The sequence below is a fragment of the Taudactylus pleione genome, unplaced genomic scaffold (assembly GCF_031769625.1).
Source record: "Taudactylus pleione unplaced genomic scaffold, aTauple2 ptg000186l, whole genome shotgun sequence".
NCBI lineage: Eukaryota > Metazoa > Chordata > Amphibia > Anura > Myobatrachidae > Taudactylus > Taudactylus pleione.
The window spans coordinates 2656618-2677225 of NW_028284588.1; the positions used below are offsets into that span (position 1 = coordinate 2656618).

General features: G+C 41.3%; 1 protein-coding gene across 1 annotated transcript in view; it reads right to left on the reverse strand.

Moving 5' to 3' along the window:
• The window catches only part of UBE2QL1 (ubiquitin conjugating enzyme E2 QL1), a 61756-nt gene extending 42403 nt beyond the window's left edge, over positions 1-19353 (reverse strand). The window contains exon 1 of the mRNA XM_088476337.1: positions 17797-19353. Coding sequence (XP_088332463.1) covers positions 17797-18645 — 849 coding nt within the window. The 5' untranslated portion in view covers positions 18646-19353. The remainder of the gene's footprint in view (positions 1-17796) is intronic.
• Between the last annotated feature and the right edge of the window lie 1255 nt (positions 19354-20608).

Sequence of the window (20608 nt, forward strand, 5' to 3'; positions counted from 1 at the left end):
CACATCCATCTCATCAATTATACTGTCATTTGGGTGCTTCTTCACCCACATATACATTATTAGCAAAATATCTGTAATACCCTGCTACCCTGTTACACAAGCAGACCACAATTTCTAGCAGCCTCTGCAGCTGCTCGAGAGGTTGTGGAGCAGGTCACAGAAACAGTGTCATGGGGTCAGACATGTGACAGCTGGAAGCGAGCAGCAGTAGGTGGGGGAGACTCTGAGGTAATGGTCAGAGAGGACATGGATGCAGTGCAGCTCTGTCTACCTGAGGAAGCCGGGACAGAGTGAACTGGAGCAGCAGTGACCAGAGAGGCAGTGAAATCTGCACAGCAGCAGAGTGAGGAGGCGGTCCTAAGTGTACGGGCAGGCTGACAGAAGTTGGAGAGCCCTGAGGGAGCCTGTAAAATTCCGGAGACAGACCCATAGCCATAGCCTTACCTACACTTAAGTAATCGTAAAAATGTAATGAAACATAAAGTAATAAAATGGATATTGATGTACAACAATAATATAATGGTGTATCAGTACGGCGCTGTCACTAAGCTGCTGGTTCAAATGGAGGTAGTCAGCCTCCCAGATATATATAGATGAGAGAAAAGAAATGATTGAACCGCGCTAAATTTTACTATTAGAGAGAGTAAACTTATCCAATGGGAAATCAGGCTACATATAAATATAGCATGGATGTAAACATATAAAGTTTAACAGTGTAACATATATACACAATATATTACTCAATATACGGCTTGGTTGAAGTAATCAAAAGCAATTATATCTTGAATAAAAACACATGATTAAAAATCAATTAAAATAGATCAACAATATGTTGGTCCCATATAGGGAAGCTGCATATGTATACTTTCAAATGGTGGTGAAATAATAAATATAGGGTTGGTTCCTTCAATGTCACTTAATAGAACATAAAAGTATTTACATTGTGAATACAAATTTTCAGGCAAATCACATATTACACCGTAAGGGGCAGATGTATCAAGGCTATTTTTGTGTAAATTTAGCGATAACGTCAGTTTATACATGGTTTTCATGCTAATTTATATTTTCCGATATGAATTAAATTGCCCAAACTTACTCCCAGAGAGGAGATGCAGGTGGGCAGTGCTGGGGCCTGGATTATTCACGTCATTAGCCCCTGCCCCCTTGAATAGGGGAAGAGGCCAAATTATGAGATTATCATGGAATTGTGCCATTAAGATTCTTTCCATTTTGCCCACTTCACAAGGAAATGGACTTTTCAACGAAAATACACTAGAATTCACATTGATACAGTCAGATGTGAAGCCCAGGGGTGTCGAGAGGGGGAGGTACTGATTACTTGGTCCCAGACTTTTTGAGGAGCCTAATGGGGTCCCCGGCTAGCTGCTAAGGGCAAAAATGCTCCTGGTTCGCGGTGGTGCTCATGGTGTTTTTCATTGAGTTTTTTGGACGGGGCTTGGATTTGGCCATGCCCTCTTAGTAGCCCACTGTATGACTCGACGGCCCTGAAAACTACTTTATTAGCATCACAATAAAAAGTGATAATTTTGTCTATGAAAAATAAGATTAATAATACATCTGCCCCCAAACCTGGTTTTACCATAAAGCCTGCTCTCTTAAAAATAACTTCTCTTTAATAGTTGAAGGTATTTAAACCAATATTCACATTTGTGCCGCTTATAAGTTGCATACACAATCTATTATTTAGATAATTTTATATTGCTCTTTTCAGCATGTACAGTATATGAATATATATTGGGAATACCTGTATAGTAAAATAATGTTTTTATATATTTTTATTTAATTGTGCAAATTAAGCTAAAATGTACATTTTCCATAACTGAGCTCATGCATACTTACCTACTGGGCAGGTTAAGGAGATTATTGCCTCCATATGGAGGTTAAGGAGATTATTGCCTCCATATGGAGGTTAAGGAGATTATTGCCTCCATATGGAGGTGGCGGGGCTAATTGATGTGAAACTGCATCATTTAGCCCCGTGCACTCCTCACAGTCCCACAATCTGCCGTGTCGGGAGCGGGGCCTAATGACATAGGAGACCCGCCACCCGAAGTGGCCAAATGTGTCTTCTCTCCGGGCTTTTCCAAGAGAGGACATATAAAAAGTCGGCAAGTATGGTTACCCTCACACAATTGGTGACAATCAAAAATATACCTCAATTTTATCACACAATTTCCCTGATTATAGGGATATCAAATATGATTGACAATAAGGCTATATTGTGCAAGAAAAAAACTCTCAGCAGTTGTTACAGAAGGAACTATAATTGCACACAGAAGGCTTGCAAGCAATGAATAGGTTTGCTAAAAGACATATAATATCAATTACAGGCAGTCTAATAGGAACTCTTCACTGTTTCAGAGAAGGTGAAGCTAAGAAGACCCTATTTTTCACTATTGTTATTACCCTTCAAGTAAATGACACCAGCTCATGTATTAAACTGCTGTCAAAATTGAGTATTCAACCACATTAAACAGGCGCCTTCAGCTGTATGTGTGACAAAAGCTGCATCAGGGACACCAGTTTAAATGAAGGAGCAATCTCAGCACGGCGTGTAGATACAGTATAGTGCTGTATTAATGATGATCCACTTTTGATGACTGATTAATTATCATAGGAATCCACCTATGTCCAAATGTGAAAGGTTGTATTAAACATTTAAAGAAAAATATTTATAAAAATTAATTAGCATCCGTTCCCAAAGCAGGTTACATTAATTGTGTGTGTTGTATCCAAACAGCATTACAATAGCAGTGATGAATCAAACTGAAAAATCATTTTAGGTACCTATACTGGCTCTGCATACAAACATTTTCAGACCAACTGAAATCCAGTCAGTAATGATTGGCTGTTCCTAAAGTCTAGCTGGTAAAACTTGAGTGTAGTCAAAAGTCAAGTCCACAATGTTCAGCTAAAAATGAAATGTCATTACGCTAAATCAAATGTAAGATTCTTTTTTTAAATTACCTGACGGGCAATTACCAATCAATAGACTACACCAGCTTGTAGTCCACTTGCCTTGGTAGGGCTTTTCAGCTGTGTTATATTGTTCTATTATTCCCTTTTTAACAAGCCTCCTGGAGATAATAAATGATAATTTATAACACAAAGGGAGTGAGCCATGAAAATCACTGCCACCTAATTTAAATGCCAATTACTGTATAACGCTTTTCAGAGGAATTGCTCATAATACCATTATGGAAATTCCATTAACATCTAATTTTTACTTTTAGTAGCTAAGGCTGGTACACATTATGCAATATGTCGTTCAATCAGCCGACTAATGACATATCGTATAGTGCATCGGCAGGTGTGTACACACGATATGTCTGTGAATTACGTAATTCACAGACATATTGCATCTGTCCTGCAGAACAGCCGATGCTGATATATCTTGCAGATATATTGCCACAATACGGCTGTGTGTACAGACGACCTGCAGACTGACCCATACACTTGCTTCAGGGACTGCTGGTGACTGACATTTCAACTAGGCAGACATATTTAAATGGGTTGGGTATTAAATGCCGACGGCCGGGAAGCCGTCTGACTAAATCCCGACGCTGCAAGCCCGACCGCTGAAGATCCCGACTAGGGCTGGTAAGTACCCTAACCCCCCCTCCCTTAGTGGTGCCTAACCCTAACCTCCCCCCAGTGGAGCCAAGCCCTAACCGCCTCCCAGGGGATGCCTAAACTTAACCCCCACTCCCCGCACCCTAAACCTAACCCTCCCGGGGTGGTGCCTAACCCTAACCTCCCCTCAGTGGTGCCTAAACCTAACCCCCACTTCCCGCACCCTAACCCTCCTGGGGTGGTGCCTAACCTTAAGTCCCCCCAGGGGACCCTAAACCTAACCCTCCCCTTCGCGGCTAAGCGTTAACACTGCCCGGCTTGCCTTCGTTCAGGAAGCTGCCTGTTTAGATTACAATTTCGGGATATGGACGAGCTTCGGGATTTATACACCTGTCTTTAGTCCCGCATTGGTATTTCGACGCCGGGATTTAGTCAGACGGTTTCCCGGCCGTCGGCATTATGATTGTATCTCATTTAAATGCCTGCTTGGTTGTGATGTCAGTGCAGCCACATCGAGTGGCAGATTGGTAAGTGTGTATTGTCTTACCAATCTGGCCCTCTGGCTGTGCTGATCCCTGGGTTTGGTGGTTATGTCGCCCAGATGTGTACCAAGCTTAAGCCTCCTTCAATACCCAACTCAACCCTGACTCAGCACATATGTAGGAGTATATGTAACAATGAACTTAGGATCTGATTCTGAGGTGAGGGCAAAGCAAAAAAAAGCCAGTAATTGTGCACCTGGACAAACCATGTTGCAATGCAAGAGGTTCAACTATATTTATTGGGTACAGGTTCATCAAGTGCTGATCAGACTTCTTCTCCCTTTGATTCACCTCCACTTGTCTGCTGAGAAATAATGAGTCCCCATCCCTTGTCTCTAGTCTGCATCCTACCTAGATTGTCAGTTTATTGCCCTTTATTTTCCAATGATATGTCATGTTAGATGTATCACTGATCTGTCATGTGTTTACTGCATTTAACCTGTATGGCACTGTGGAAGGTTTGTAGCACCTCAAAAAATAAAGGATAATGGGCCTGATTCAGAGTAACATTGTAAGCAGGTTGTTGCAGCTGCTACTGCTAAATTATGCTAATGCCCATTGGCAGTGGGGCACTGAGAGCAAGAACGCAGGTAAGGATCTGAACATGCGCAGTGTGACCTCTGCGTATGCGCAGATCAAAATACATTGTGGTATTGCGAAAATGTCACAATAACGTGATAATCTAAATCAGGTCTAACAACAATAGTTGGGTTACCCAGAAAATTCACCAGATAATAAAGACAGGAAAGATTTTTTTCCCACTGTGAAATTACATTGGCAACTACTTTTCTGGCATTTTGTTTTATCATAACCTGTATCAACAAAGCTAAAACCGATAAGCTGAACTTGATGGCTTATTTTTCTTTAAGTCTGTATTCTACTAAGCAAAATCCGTACCGTTCATGTCTACCTTAAATACCCATAAATGCTGTGCTTTACACATTGGGGGCCTGATTCTGAGTTCTATGCAGGTCCAAAAGCGGTATCCAGTGGCGGGCTGGGCCGGGGGGCAAGGTGCCATGTGCCCCCCGGGCCACTCTATTATCAAGCATCGTGGACCACCGCCTCCTAGCAAAGGGCTGTGGAGGTGGACCAGTGTGCAGCTCACTACTTCCACCGTGGCTGCGTTCCGAGGCAGCCGCGGTCACATGCTGTTCCTGGTTGTCCTACAGGGCTAAGGAAGCCCTGTAGGTGCATATTCAATTAGGCATTAGCATCCCCGGCCATCTCGTCGTGCATAGGCGGCCGTACACAGCAAGCGAGTGGCAGCGGGGGGGGGAAGGGGGGGCTTACTATATGAGTGACACGGCCACCCTGCTGCTATTGGCCCTGTCACGCCGGATTACTACCCCGCCCACACAGATTTATTTGGTGCCCATTAATACCTACCCCACCCAAAAATAAAAATAATAGTTGCAAAAATTGTGAGCCTTATTCTTAACCATGATTGGTTATTTAAAAATAAATAAATAACCGGCCCTTCAGCTTTGGGACTACACATCCCAACATGCCTGCCACAGTTTTTCTACAAAAGCATCCTTAAAAGGCATGCTGGGATGTGTAGTTTACCAGCAGCTAAAGGGCAGCTTATTATAGCCCATCCCCGTTAGGACATGGGACTGCCAAATAGGCAGGGCCATTGAAAGTCCACCCTTGGCTGAACCCTGAGTATGAAAGGAAGTGGATGAAAAAAACATGCAGGGGAAGAGCTGAAGGAAATAAGGAGAAGAACCCAGTTAAAAGAAAAGAAAGCGGAGAGAGAGAAAAGCAGAGAAAAACAGTCAAAGAAGAAATCAAGGTAAGTGTATGTTTAAGTATTGTTTTTATACTCTTATTTTTCTTTTGAAAAAAAAAATATTGTGGGAGTTCCTGTATGTAATATTTCTCTCTCTACACTGACCTTTGGGGGATATGTACAAGGTGCCAAGTGACAAGTGTGATTTAACCAGCTCTATTTTACACGTACACGTATGTATGTTAGCAGCGCTATTTTACACATATACTTATGTATGGTACCCAGGGCTGCCTACCCTCCCGATTCGGGCGGGAGCCTCCCGATAAACGGGTGCAGCTCCCGCCCCCCCGGAAAGGCAGGCAAGCCTCCCGCCTGCCGCCGATCCCCCGAATCCCCCTCCCCATTACCTGATAAACCCCCGCAGCGGGGGGGGGGGGCGCTGACGCGATTTGCGTCATTTTTGCCCCGCCCCCTGCTTCGCAATGCCTTTTTTCTGCATTGTGTAGCGGGGGCGGGGCTAAAATGACGCGATCACGTGGCCCCACCCCCTGTCACACCCGCAAACCGACCTCAGCTCGTTTGGACCTGCCCCCTTTTGCCGGCCACGCCCCCTGTTCTGCCGATCTGGCTGCTCCCTCCCGGAAGAAGCAGCCAGATTGTCGGCAAGTATGATGTTACTAGCTCTATTTTACACGTACACTTATGTATGTTAGCAGCGCTGTTTTACACGTATACTTATGTATGTTAGCAGCGTTATTTTACATTTACACACATGTATGTTATCAGCACTATTTTACAGTAACACATATGTATGTTAGCAGTATTTGTTTACCGGCAGATTGGGCATTGATCCAGCTACACAAATTTTGGGTTGTATATGGATCCCAAATGTACATATGGTACAGTGAACGCTTAATAAAACATTTGAGCAAAAGTTATATTGTGCAGATGTCCTTATTCATCCGTGTTAATTACTAAGGAAGAGAGTGTCATTATTTGCTCTGAAGTGGTAAAATTAATTGTATTTATACGCCACAATAAAAGGGAACCAACCAGTGGCAGAATGCCCTCTTCTCTTAAGCTGGGTACACACTTGCCGACATATCGGCCGTTCAATTGAATGGGCGATTTATCATGTGTGCCTTGACCAGTGTACAGACCAAATGTCTGTGAACGACGATCTCACACATATATCGCGTTGGCTGTGCGGCACAGCCGATGCCCAATATATCTGCAGATATATTGGTGCATCATGCTGTGTGCAGGCGCCCGCCAGTACACTTGTTGCTGAAGCTGCAGGTGACTGACAGCTCAACTGGGAGGGCACATCTAAATTCCCGCCCAGTTGTGAAGTCAGTCACGAAATATCAGAGCAATGATTGTCGTCCTGGTGTGTGCCCAGCCTTAGAATTCAAAATGTGAACAAAACAGCCGTCACAACTGGTAGCAGAGCTGTTTCCATCAAAAAACATCAAGCAAGACAGTAAATAAGATAAAGATTGAATGAAATACATTTTTACGAAAGTCAAGTTTTATTTTTTCCTATACATACCTAAGAGTTAGATTTATATTTAAAAAAAATATAAATTATTTTTTTTTTAAGTTGTCATTCAGGCACTGTTCAGACAAATGTGCTTGGAATACAGGAAAAAATATATTTTTAATATATTTAATATACTTGCCTACCTACCCGGGATGTCCATGATGAATTTCAATGAGTTCTCCCAGGGTTCTGGAAGAGCAGAGCACCCTCACACATTGCATCCCTCCTACCTCATTAGTAAAATGGGCAAATTGGTAAGTGAGACCATAATGATTGGCGTCATTGTGTAGCAGGGGGCAAGACAATAATAAAAACAAACTTCTTGCCATGCCACCCGCACTTATCATTTGGAGGAAAGATCATTAAAGGTGGCAAGTATGTGTTTTAGTAATGTGTTTTTTAGCTGTTTTTCATGCACTACTCATATGTTGCATTTTACCAATACAATCTTGTGAGCTAGATGCATTAATGCAGATAAATAGGTCATGTCTCATTGAACTATTTGATAATCAGCACAAAAAATTTAGAACATATGAAAATGGCCCAGTTGACTCTTATTTAACATAATTTTACGCAAAAAAAGTGCATAAAAAAGATAATTGTGAAGGAGTCCTCAGGCTATGAAGGGTATTCATGCCTCTCTCTAAGAAAGCAAACATATAGCTGCTTTTACCTGTATTGGCAAGCAGAGAGTTGTAATTCACATATGAAATATTTATAAAGCTAATACATTATTACTTTACAATATGATAAAAAAAGATCAAGGATGCATAAAAACATCTATTCCTTGTAAATATAAAAGCCAAATAAAGCATGAATATAAAAATATAATTGCAGTTATTCTTGAAAAGGGTTTCTACCTTCAGACACACAATTTATTGTCCTATAAATGTCTTCATGGCAACTTTTACAAAATACATTGTTTTATTGTCCTGTCCTTAGCAGGGTTGTGGTCATGATATGTACTATAGATGAGATTAGCTTGTATCCACACATAAATTCTGTATTGTATCTAAAGACAATTAAAATGATAAACTCTGTTTCATAGGTATAAAAGGTGACAGATGCAAAAGGCAGCCAAGGAAATGAAGAACAACAAAGTAGGCTGATATGGTAAATATCTTGAGTTTGTAATGTATTATGTCACATTCTTACAAAAATTCGAAAAACAAAAATAGGGTAACAAAAAGCAAAACAGCCCCTACAAATGCAAAAGAAGAGATTGGTCTATATTAGTGTAATCGAGAAAAAAGCTACACCTTAATTTTATTTTTCAGCTGTTTCCTTATGTATTTACTGTACTTGAAGAGATTATTTAACATTTATTTACACCACCTCCTACTTGTTTAGCCCTACACTATAATTAGGAGCAGAGATAAGAAACAGCAAATCCATACCTTAAATCCGTGGTGAATAAGTCTCATTAAAAATTAATCCTCATTTTATGGGGTTTTATATGGTTTGATGTAATATAACTTGTGGGTAGACAGATTTATAGGGATTTATACTTATATATTACAGAATACTTCCATTATGCCTCCTACAGTACTATATTCGCCACCATTTAGTCACTATAGCAGTGGTCCAACTATTGTCTCTGTGAAAAAAATAAAGATACAAATAAACACAAAATGTCTCATAAACAAATTTTTGACTGAACTTTTATGGAAAAATAATGTGCAAGTAAAGCCTCTTAGACAGGATTTGCTGAGGTTAACAAGAAACTATTTGATACCTTAAATTGGAAACGCTAGTTTATCACAACAGTTTTGCTAATGATAATTATGAAAAGTATACCTGCTGCAGATCAGATGTTTAACATGATCTCTGAATGAAAGAGAGATTGCTTTAATATGTGCCAGTGATTGTAACAGAACACCAGGATCTGAGCCAAAATGTAATAGATAATTGCAGTAAATGGAAAGAAACCAGTCATTGCCAACAATCAAATGGGGTTAATTTAAATAAATAAATAAACACCAGACAAGTTTATTTGAATTACATGATATTAACATTGTTCTATCCATACTTAAAATCCTTTGAATTTGACATTGATGTATTCGACAGGCTTTGGACAACAATGAAATTTATTGATGAGGTCACCCGTCTAAGGTTGAATACACTTGCTTGTATGAGTATACTCGACACATGCGCACACACACGTGTGCTGCTGTCTCTAGAATAAAAGACCCCAGCCTTTAGCTGGGTACACACTATAGCGATATATCTGCAGATCGAGTGATCTGCAGATATATCTACAGATTATGGTTGTTCATACACACTGAACGCCATCATTCTGAATGTGGGTCCCGACGGCCGGGGGGGGCGTGTCCCACCCCCCTCCACGCAGCCGCCGCTGTGTGTGTATGGGTGGTCTGCAGACAGCCCGTACACACTTGCCGATGGACAGATATGTTTGCAGACAAACCTGTCCATCGGCTGTGCAGCACAGCCAATGTAATATGTCTGTGAACGACGTCGTTCACAGACATATTGCCACTACACACTGGCCGACGGCCAGCAGATATATTGGCTGATCAATTGATCGGCCAGTGTGTACCCAGCATTAGTGTCTGGATGAACATGTACAATAGTAGTAAATTAGCCTAATCTCAAACATGAAAATTGTGTATTGGCTTGGTAAAACTGATAACATTGTTTAAAGTAACATTTGAGCCCTTATGAGGTCTTGATTAGGGTCAGTACCGTAGTTAAGAAAATCAGTTATTAAAGAAATCATTTACAGACCTCTTACAAACAACAATATTTTTAGCCTTTTAGTTTACTTTTTGAGTTGACATACAAAATCATATTGGGAAGTACACACATTTCACCTCATCACAGAGACTACACAACATATTGGTAAGGACTTTTCTTTATCGGAAGAAGACCTTGGGCGATGGGTCAAAGTCTTTTGCTGGCTATGTTTTGTAAGTTACGCCTCTACTGAACATTGTTTACATTAATCACAGCCTATGTTATGGCATTCCCTGATATGTATGGTGAGGACAGGCAGAAAAGAATACTTAATAAATGTAAGGGAGGCTGTCATACATGCTCTAAGGCAGGGATATAGGGGTCAATACACTAATATTATTATCTATTCACATTGCCGGGGATATTTTTATTTTTAATGAAAATATCTCTGCTGTGTGCAAAGAGGAACTCCCAGGGACAGTGGTTGTGGTAACCGCTGTCCCTGTGAGTTATATCCCTGGCAAATTGTAGAAGTCTTTCACAGAAGTGAAAGGCTTCTCTGGGGGAAGCTGACACTGCACATGCGCACAGTGTTAGCTTCCGGAACTGTCCGGGGGCTGCAGGGGAGTGATTGAAAGATCTCTCTCCTGCACCTGAAGCCTCCGTAGGCTTACAGTAGTTTACACCACCTGATGGTGTAAACTACTGGGGCTAAACTCCGAAAAAGCGTCACTTTTTGGAGTTTAGTATATAGGGGTCAGATTGTAGTCCACAATGATAATAATGGGGACTGCCATCTGAAGTGCTAATTAGCACTTTGCGGGAGATTTTTGTGAAATCTCCTGCATTTTTGTGTGTCTCCTGCAGTAGTTTCTGCATAACTTTATGTAAAAAACAACCTGATACATAGGCCACATGGTCAAGAAAGCAATGCACACTATTTTGGCATCTTGCATCAAATAGTCAATGTTTGGAATCATCTCTGGAGGGTTTGACTGATCTGTGCAGCAAATAGCCTAAGATTTACATAAAAAGCATAAAGTAAGTATCCATGTGTCAATTGTAAAATGTTGACTGAAGCATCACGGTTTACTGAGTCACCATCGGAGCAAGAAGCATTTTATCAGTGCAAGAATAGGAGAGCAAGTGTTGCTTTTGCCAAGGAGCACCTCAACTATTTGGCCACTGATTGGTCCAAGGTGTTATGGAGTGACAAGAGTGTCCCCCAATGGAACAAAGTATGTCCCTCGCCTCTAGAGGGTATCATATTGGTTTGTTTACAGAGAACTCTTAGATACACAAATGCTGCCATTTGTGTAAAAGAACATGCCAATAAAATAGATCTTCCAACAACAAGACAAAGTGGTAGATACTTTAGTGGCACAAATCATGCCGCTATAACTCTTCCTGCTTCGCCTATCTACTGAAGGCGGACCAAGAAGCACTATCGATGAGATGTGTTAAACGGTATGAAAACTCCCCCCTCCAGCAATCCCTGCCTGAGCACACAGTACATCAGCCTAGTGATGATGCGCTGTCTCCCCCTTCCTGGGATAGTGCTGTCTTAGCTGTGGTGATGGGGCAATGACAGCTGTCGATATCGATAGCTGCAGCTGTCGTAACTGTCAGTGCCAGTGGCTATTTTTACATTGCCCAGCACACTGGCGCTGCTATCTAGTAGATAGCAGTGTCGATAATGACAGGGGCGCATAGCCCACAATAATACATGGGGGAAAAGCGTTATCAGCGCACATAACATGCGCTCATAACACTTCTTCCCCATATCGACAATTAATACTCAGACCAGGACACTTTTTTCCAAAGTGAATGCACAAATATTTCTCAATCTTGTTTTATCTGTGCACTGACGGTACCAGGTTGTGGTAACAGCAAATAGTTTTGCAACAGAGTACTAGTGCTGTTGTCTTGAAATATCCTGTTTTAGGATGTTATTTTGTTGCAAGCTACAAATTTTATTAAATGTCTTGTACTGTGGAAACACTTATGAGCCTCAGGATATTGTATTTTACACACGATGAATGTGCAGTGACCAATTTTGTTAAAAATTCTTGTTATTTTATACTAAGTCTATAAAATGATCAGCAGCATTTGTTGACAATGTGGAATAATAAAGAAATTTGGAGAACACCATTTGTCAAAAGACTTTTGAGCACAGGAAATGTGTATAAATATATATTATATATAGTGGGAGCCTGGGCCCCTCTTGTGGCTTCTGCTAGAGCCTGGACAGACCTATCACCACAGAATAGGAGGACCTAAACTGCAGCCAGGGGTAAGTTTGAGATCGGGGGGCAGAACGGTGCAGGAATGGGGTGTAATGGGGCAGAGCATGGTATGTGACAAGCAACAAGCATCAACCCCACCACCTTCTTTCCAAAGCTCCACCAATTGCAGACCCAGCTTATAATATATATATGTGTATATATATATATATATATATATATATATATATATATACACACAGTCAGGTGCATAAATATTGGGACATTGACAGAATTTTAATATTTTGGCCTCTATTCACCACCACAATGGCTTTGAAATGAAACAAACAAGATGTGCTTTAACTGCAGACTTTCAGATTTAATTTGAGGGTAATTACATCCAAATCAGGTGAACGGTGTAGGAATTACAACAGTTTCTATATGTGCCTCCCACTTTTTAAGGGACCAAAAGTAATGGGACAAACGAAACAATCCTAAATCGAACTTTCACTTTTTAATACTTTGTTGCAAATCCTTTGCAGGCAATTACAGCCTGAAGTCTGGAACGCATACACATCACCAGATGCTGGGTTTCATCCCTGGTTATGCTCTGCCAGGCCTCTACTGCAAATGTCTTCAGTTCCTGCTTGTTCTTGGGGCATTTTCCCTTAAGTTTTGTCTTCATCAAGTGAAATGCATGCTCAATCGGATTCAGATCAGAGGATTGACTTGGCCATTGCATAACATTCCACTTTTTAGCCTTAAAAAACTCTTTGGTTGCTTTTGCAGTATGCTTCGGGTCATTGTCCATCTGCACTGTGAAGCGCCATCCAATGAGTTCTGAAGCATTTGACTGAATATGAGCATATAATATTGCCCGAAACACTTCAGAATTAATTCTGCTGCTTTTGTCAGCAGTCACATCATCAATAAATACAAGGGAACCAGTTCCATTGGCAGCCATACATGCCCACGCCATGACACTACCACCACCATGCTTCACTGATGAGGTGGTATGTTTTGGATCATGAGCAGTTCCTTTCCATCTCCATACTCTTCTCTTCCCATCACTCTGGTACAACTTGATCTTTGTCTCATCTGTCCATAGGATGTTGTTCCAGAACTGTAATGGCTTTTTTAGATGTTGTTTGGCAAACTCTAATCTGGTCTTCCTGTTTCTGTGGCTCACAAATGGTTTACATCTTGTGGTGAACCCTCTATATTCACTCTTGTGAAGTCTTCTCTTGATTGTTTACTTTGATACATATACACCTCCCTCCTGGAGAGTGTTCTTGATTTGGCCAACTGTTGTGAAGGGGTTTTTCTTCACCGGGGAAATAATTCTTCTGTCATCCACCACAGTTGTTTTCCGTGGTCTTCCGCGTCTTTTGGTGTTGCTGAGCTCTCCAGTGCGTTCTTTCTTTTTAAGACTGTTCCAAACAGTTGATGTGGCCACACCTGATGTTTTTGCTATCTCTCTGATGGGTTTGTTTTGATTTTTCAGCCTAATGATGGCTTGCTTCATTGATAGTGACAGCTCTTTGGATCTCATATTGAGAGTCGACAGCAACTGATTCCAAATGCAAATGTCACACCTAGAATCAACTCCAGACCTTTTACCTGCTTAATTGATAATAAAATAACGAGGGAATAGCCCACACCTGTCCATGAAATAGCTTTTGAGTTGATAGTCCCATTACTTTTGGCCCCTTAAAAAGTGGGAGGCACATATAGAAACTGTTGTAATTCCTACACAGTTCACCTGATTTGGATGTAATTACCCTCAAATTAAATCTGAAAGTCTGCAGTTAAAGCACATCTTGTTTGTTTCATTTCAAAGCCACTGTGGTGGTGAATAGAGGCCAAAATATGAAAATTCTGTCAATGTCCCAATATTTATGCACCTGACTGTATAACGAGATAAAATATTCCTTTGCGTTTTACAATTGGGAATAGACATTAATCTTCCCTTTTTCTCAGAACATTTCCAAAAAGCAAGCCCACAGGTCTGAGGAATAAGTGGCTTGTTGGTAGATATTCAGTATAATACACAGATGTGGTGGGCTTTCAATAGATGTTTAAATTAATGCCATGTTATGTATTGGATGTTGGGGCCTGATTCAGAGGCTCTCACAAAAAGCGAGCGCTCGCTGTGAATCAGGGCAGGCGCTGTTTTTTTAAGGAGCGGCCTACTGGCTGCTCGCATAACTGTGGGTGGCCACCCACAGCTATAGCAAGCGGCCATGATGATGGTCAAGACCATCGCGACCATCGGGCTTGCGACGAGACCCTTGTGGTAGGGTCTCGTGGCCGCAAGCCCCAGAGAGCTTCTAGCAAAAAATAGAGCCGGAAGCTCTCCCACTTCCCAGTGGGGCCACCCACAAATGGCAGGCGTTCGTATGGGAACACCTCCGTTTGTGAAGTCACCCCCCCCGCCAGGCCTACAAAATGGGGCGAGCTGTCGCAGTGCGCACGCCGCGCGTGAGCAGTGGTCCACCATCGACCCGGTTGCGAGCGCTCAGCTCTTGCGATCGGATCTGAATCAGGCCCTTAGTTTGAAGTTTCCTACATCAGTAGATGTATAATATGATATTTGTATTTTATATGCACGTTTAATCATTAGGGTTGTGATACACTTAAATGCTTTTCTTATACTTTTAACATCAGGGTTTACTTTCTTTTATAAACCAAATACAGTATATATCAACTAGTGCTATGAAAATAATATGACAGTTTTGTATATAATGATCGGGGTATTAATACCATTTTATACATTTTACTCGCATATTGTGTATACCGATATGTACATTTACAAGACAAACATCAAGAGGGGGCCTATAGAGAAGGAGTTAGATAATTTAAGAAATTCAATTGAAAGTCAATAATTATGCGTACACAATAAAATCTGGAAATGTATTTTTATCTGAAATATCTGATGATCCAAATCTCTTCAAAACAATGTATATCCTTTCTTTGAATTGAACCAGATGAATAGCAGACACCTTCAATCATTGACCTTCAATCATTGGATACTATAAATAGACCCTCGTACCAGCAGATGCACCCAAGAAAGACGGCCAATGGCCACTCATTGTGTAGTATTCAATTCAATGTTTTAATATAATAAATGTAATATAATAAAAATCTGTATAAAATATTTTTACTCAACACACTCTTTAACCATACAGTATGACCCCACTAAGACAAGTTCTTGACAGTAGCCCCTAGCAGAAGTCATTCCTGCTAATTCACCCTTCAGCTGGGAGCTACTACGATCGACAGTTTGGGTGATACAGTTTACAAGTTCCACTTTTGTTTCTCCATTCTGTAGAATGTCATTGATAATGAATTAGTACAATTACATTTCTGTTAATTTATAGAGTTGGACCATGACAGTCGGTTTACTCTGGTGTGGTTGTGGTACAGGGAATACCAATCACAGTCGTCGGTATACAGTGGTATGCCATACCGCCACTACTCGCACTGCTGTGATCGTATGGCTAATTGATACCTTTATGTGCTTTGTGCTGTGGGTCAGCCCCCTATCATTGTCTCCCCCCCTTCCTTTCTGTATTGTTCTTCCTACAACAGTGCTTCTGTGGGCATGCACTTGTTATTGTCTGACCAAGGGGCTGCCAGGTGGTGCATCTTTTTTTCCCACTTAGCTCCTATCTAAGCCCTAGCCCTATTTCTTTATGGCACTACTCACTGCCTGCAACTTAGGCAGGCATTTCTGAGGGGGGAAGAATTGTTCCAGTTCCCTATGCCTTGCTTGCTGTTTTGTTGCAGACCACTTATGTGCAGTAGCCCCCGTTACTTATTAACACAGAGCCCACTTCATCACTGTGGTGGGCTGCAGATGCTGGTTCCTTGTTGTGTGTGTGGTCCCCAGTCAGCAGTTGCTACAAATGGCTGCAGCCGTTTTGGTGAACTGCAGTTTTACTATGTAATGGAGCCCAGTAACTCCCAATATAAGAGTCAACAAGGTAAAACGCCATTAGGTCATGAGCATGGTGACGTCAATCTTATTTTCTTATTTATTGGATGATGGTAGTGGTGATTAATGCAACATGGGCCCATGGAGGATTTAATGTCATGTGGAAGACTGGGGATCACACATTATATATATATATATATATATATATATATAGTTTTTATTTATATTCAGGGTACTTTTTTACATGTAGATAGATAGGCAGACAGACAGAAACTAACACACAACATGCTCAAATAGTAGTATAGAATCAATAATGCAGAGATAGAGCAGCAGATGGAAGATATGTGAAATGTGTGCAAAAAGCTGACAATATATTAGTAGAGAACTGTTATTGATTGATTCAATATATTCATGCAAAGGACACCAATGAAGAGTATTTGATTATTTGCAAAATACTATTCAGCAAGTCATGATTATAGTGTAAAATGCATACAACCTACTGCAAAAAGGCTACATTTATATATTATTTTATTGTTACAATGGGAAGAAGTCAAGACGTATCAAATCCTACCTAGACTACCTTAGTGTTGAGGGTTTATATGACAATTTTAGCAAGAATATCATCTTACTTTTTTGATCAACACAATTCCTATTCACCAAGGTAATAAAATGTATATAATTAATTAATCTGGTTTTGAGAACTTGCAATAATTTTTACTATCATTAAATATATTACTGTTGTGAACTTCTATTAACAATAATTTAACAATAACAATAATGTCTTTTTGCTGCCAACACTATTTAAAATTGCACTGATTTATTTATTTAAAATTAGCAAGTGCATTAAATATTTATTTCAATACACATTGATATGGCTTATAATTGCATTAATCATACAAAGCTTCATAGTGGAGAAGTGTGTTTGATTATTCTGTATTCCTTAGGGCTCTATAACCCTAACCCTACAAGCAGATGTTATCTGAAAATAACATAGAACTGCAGATAGACAGTAAATGAAAATCTGAGGTCAGCAAATGGTCATTGGCTAATTAAAATCCTCACAATCTCCTGAAGCTCATAGTGACTATTTGAGAACAATGAAAGAACCACTATCTCATTTGCACAGAAGACTGATTTATTTTCCAAAGTGACAGGATCTACATCTATTTTATGAGGGGGTTTATATTGAATATTTTTGAGTTACCATTAGTACTTTTAAATACCCATCATGTTTTATTATTAGCAAAAGGTTATGTTGGAAATAAAAGGCTATGTATTTTTTTTCCTTTGATGTTATAGTCTGATGATATGCAACAATCATCACTTGTTTTAAATTTTCAGTCATTCTTGCCTGTTTAATGTGCCACATTGCATTATACAATATACATAATTAAATATGACTTCACTGGCAAACATGAAAATATATACATACATGCATAATAAATTAGATGTTCTGGATCAGTGAGCAAAGACACTGTACCTGTACTGTCAATCCCAGAATCTGATAGACGTTAGCCCATGCTTACCTGGCCCTTAACCAGACTGGCTGCGAACTGCCTCATGACTGCCTCCACCGTGTAGGCACTGGACCATCCCCTGGGGGTGAGAAGCTCCATGCAGATAGCTCCCCCATCCAGCACATAACCATTCTCCAACCTGGGGCTCAGCACCCTCATAAAAGGTGGTGAGAAGGGAAAGTTGTCCGGAAAGGTAAGGTTCAGCAAGATGTACTCTGTGTTAGTCTCCTTCATGTCCTGCCAGAGGGTGGAGTCCTTGTCCACCTGGTGCAGCTTGATGTTCCAGTCATAAAGACTGTCATCCACCAGCTCCACGGAGATGAAGTGGTCGCTGAGCTTGCGGATGTCTTGAAGCTCCTTCATCAGACGTCTGCTTCTCACCTGGGTGCAGTGCTGTCTGTTGGGGGGCACAAGGGGCTGCAAAGAGGAAACCCCATTTTGCTTGTTCCCTACTACTCCACTGCCACCTCCAACACCTTGCTGTTTGGACTCCTTCCTAATGGTGGGAGTGCTGGTTTCTTTGGCACTATTTTTCTCCTTGCCTCCGGCCGTACAGTGCTTGTCCTTTTGACACTGCTCAGTCTTTTTGCCCTTACTATCAGCCTGGACAAGTATCCCCTCCGATGTGGTGGTGGAGTTATTGCTGCAGCATCCGCCGCTGCCCCCACCACTACTCCCACCACCACCACCCCCTCCTCCTCCTGCTGAGCCACCTTGCTGTTTGTTGCTGCTGTTCTTCCCCTTGCTGTTCTTCAGTGATCCCTGCTGGTTGCGGTGGTGGTGATGATAGTGCTTGGGGTCTTCTGTATCTCTGTCGTGAAGACGAATCAGTCCTATTTTCCGCAGCAGAGTGGCCATTTTCCCAGGTCTCTCGCCTATAGCGACAATCTGCTCCCCTTGCACTATTGCAGGAGGCTGGTGATATGCGCAGAGCTCACGATGTAGAGCCACTGACTGCCCTCTGTACAGCCACTAATACACCGAAGTCCTCCTACAAGTTAGATCACAGCTTGGGATGCAGCAGTAGCAGCCACATCAGAGTGGGTGCCTAATCCCTTCTCCTTCAATTCGATGAATGACAATCTCAGTCAGTAAACACAAGAAAAGCAGCGTAGTAGTAATAATACTGAGTGGCCGATTCATGAACGCTGGAGAAAGTGGATGAGCCTGAGAAGGCTGCTGGCTTGTATTGCTCTGCTTATGTTAATTCCCATTCAGTTTAGTAACGATGCAGCTTGCTACAAATCTGGAAATGTTTTCCTCCTCATAACCATCAGCAGATCATCCCTCTATGGAGGTGGCCGGTTCTTTCTGTGCAGACCAGCCCATGCATACACGCTGTGCTCAGGCTGCTGCTCTCCTGATGTCCGTATGCAGTAGGTAATCTCTTTCTCCTTTGCCTGCAGTGTCCTAATATCTTTTCCTCCTCTTTTTTACCTCCTTGTGGTGCAGTGAGAGAGTACTGATCGCCTGCCAGCCCTATCCCTTCTGTCTCTTATCTGCAGACCTCACAAAAGAGGGGGGAGGTCTGCTGTGGAGGTGGGAGGAGGAGGGGGAAGGAGCACTGCAGCTCACATGTAAGCAGCAGGCAAGGCAAACACACCACTGGCTACTTTACAATTAAAATCCCTACGATTAATGTACTGGTAACACCCATTATTGTAGGACGTCATCTATCTATGCCCCGTCCTCTCCTCCTGTCGCCCCCTCTCCCTGTATGTTCTATGTAGCTGTGCTGCATCCTAAATCGCTGGGTCTGCAGCTATTCTGCATCATCTCAGGGGGCTGCTGTGAGGAAATAGAAAGACGTGAGATCTTCCAAGTGCTGTCATCAGTCTCCTCTGATTGCCGGCAATGAAAAGGTTACAGCTTCCATTCTCTGTCAAATATTACCAAACACTCAGTTTCTGACCCTGCTGACCCATATTCTGTGTCGGTATTGAAATAAGTTAACCTTGGTACTGGTGATAATAAACAATGGTCTAGCTAGCAGAACAGGACAGCACTAACAATTCAGTGCTGCATCACAGCCTGTACTATGTAGTTTGTATTCCTCCTTTCATTCACTAAGGTCCAAACTTCAATCATAAGGAGGCAGTTGTGTACCAGTAATAATGTGGCTTCTTGATGCTTCATACACAGCTGCTATTAATGAGAGTCCATGAATTTCACTTTTAACATGTACTTATGAATTAGTAATGTGTTCCTTAGTGCTGAGACAAGAACATGCATTTAAGAATGCACAGTGTTGTTAATTAGTCTTATAGTAAAATGCTGTATTATAGCTCAGCTAAAAGAGATGCCTGTAATACAGTGGCACAGTTCATAAATAAGCTGGTCTGTATCTTATCTCATCACCAGTGATTCTTTTGCATCAAGAAAATGCATGTACACAGCAATGAAAACAGGAGAGTGACAGACACAATGAATGCTTTTTAATGAGCCTGCAATTTAATATTGGTACAGTATATGGAATCAATTGGATGTTCTAATGATTTGTGCAATGCTTTGTTATTTCAGTTTTGAATCATGTTGTTCCATTGTATTTGATCAAATGCTCAAGCCCACTAACAACAAGCATAATATGCTAGTACCGGTAAAATAGTTGACTATATAACTTACTGTTGCAGGTATAAGCTACAATTAGTGCTGAATTAAAGTCTTTCTCAAGGTTATACTGAACAGGTCATCAACCTACAACAGGATCTGTTAAGTCACAAGTTATTGCCGTGGCAACTGAGCCATTGCCTTCACGCAGACATGACGTATGGGTTCTTCTCGGTTAAACACAAGGTCGGTTTGGGAGTAATTGTTCAAATGC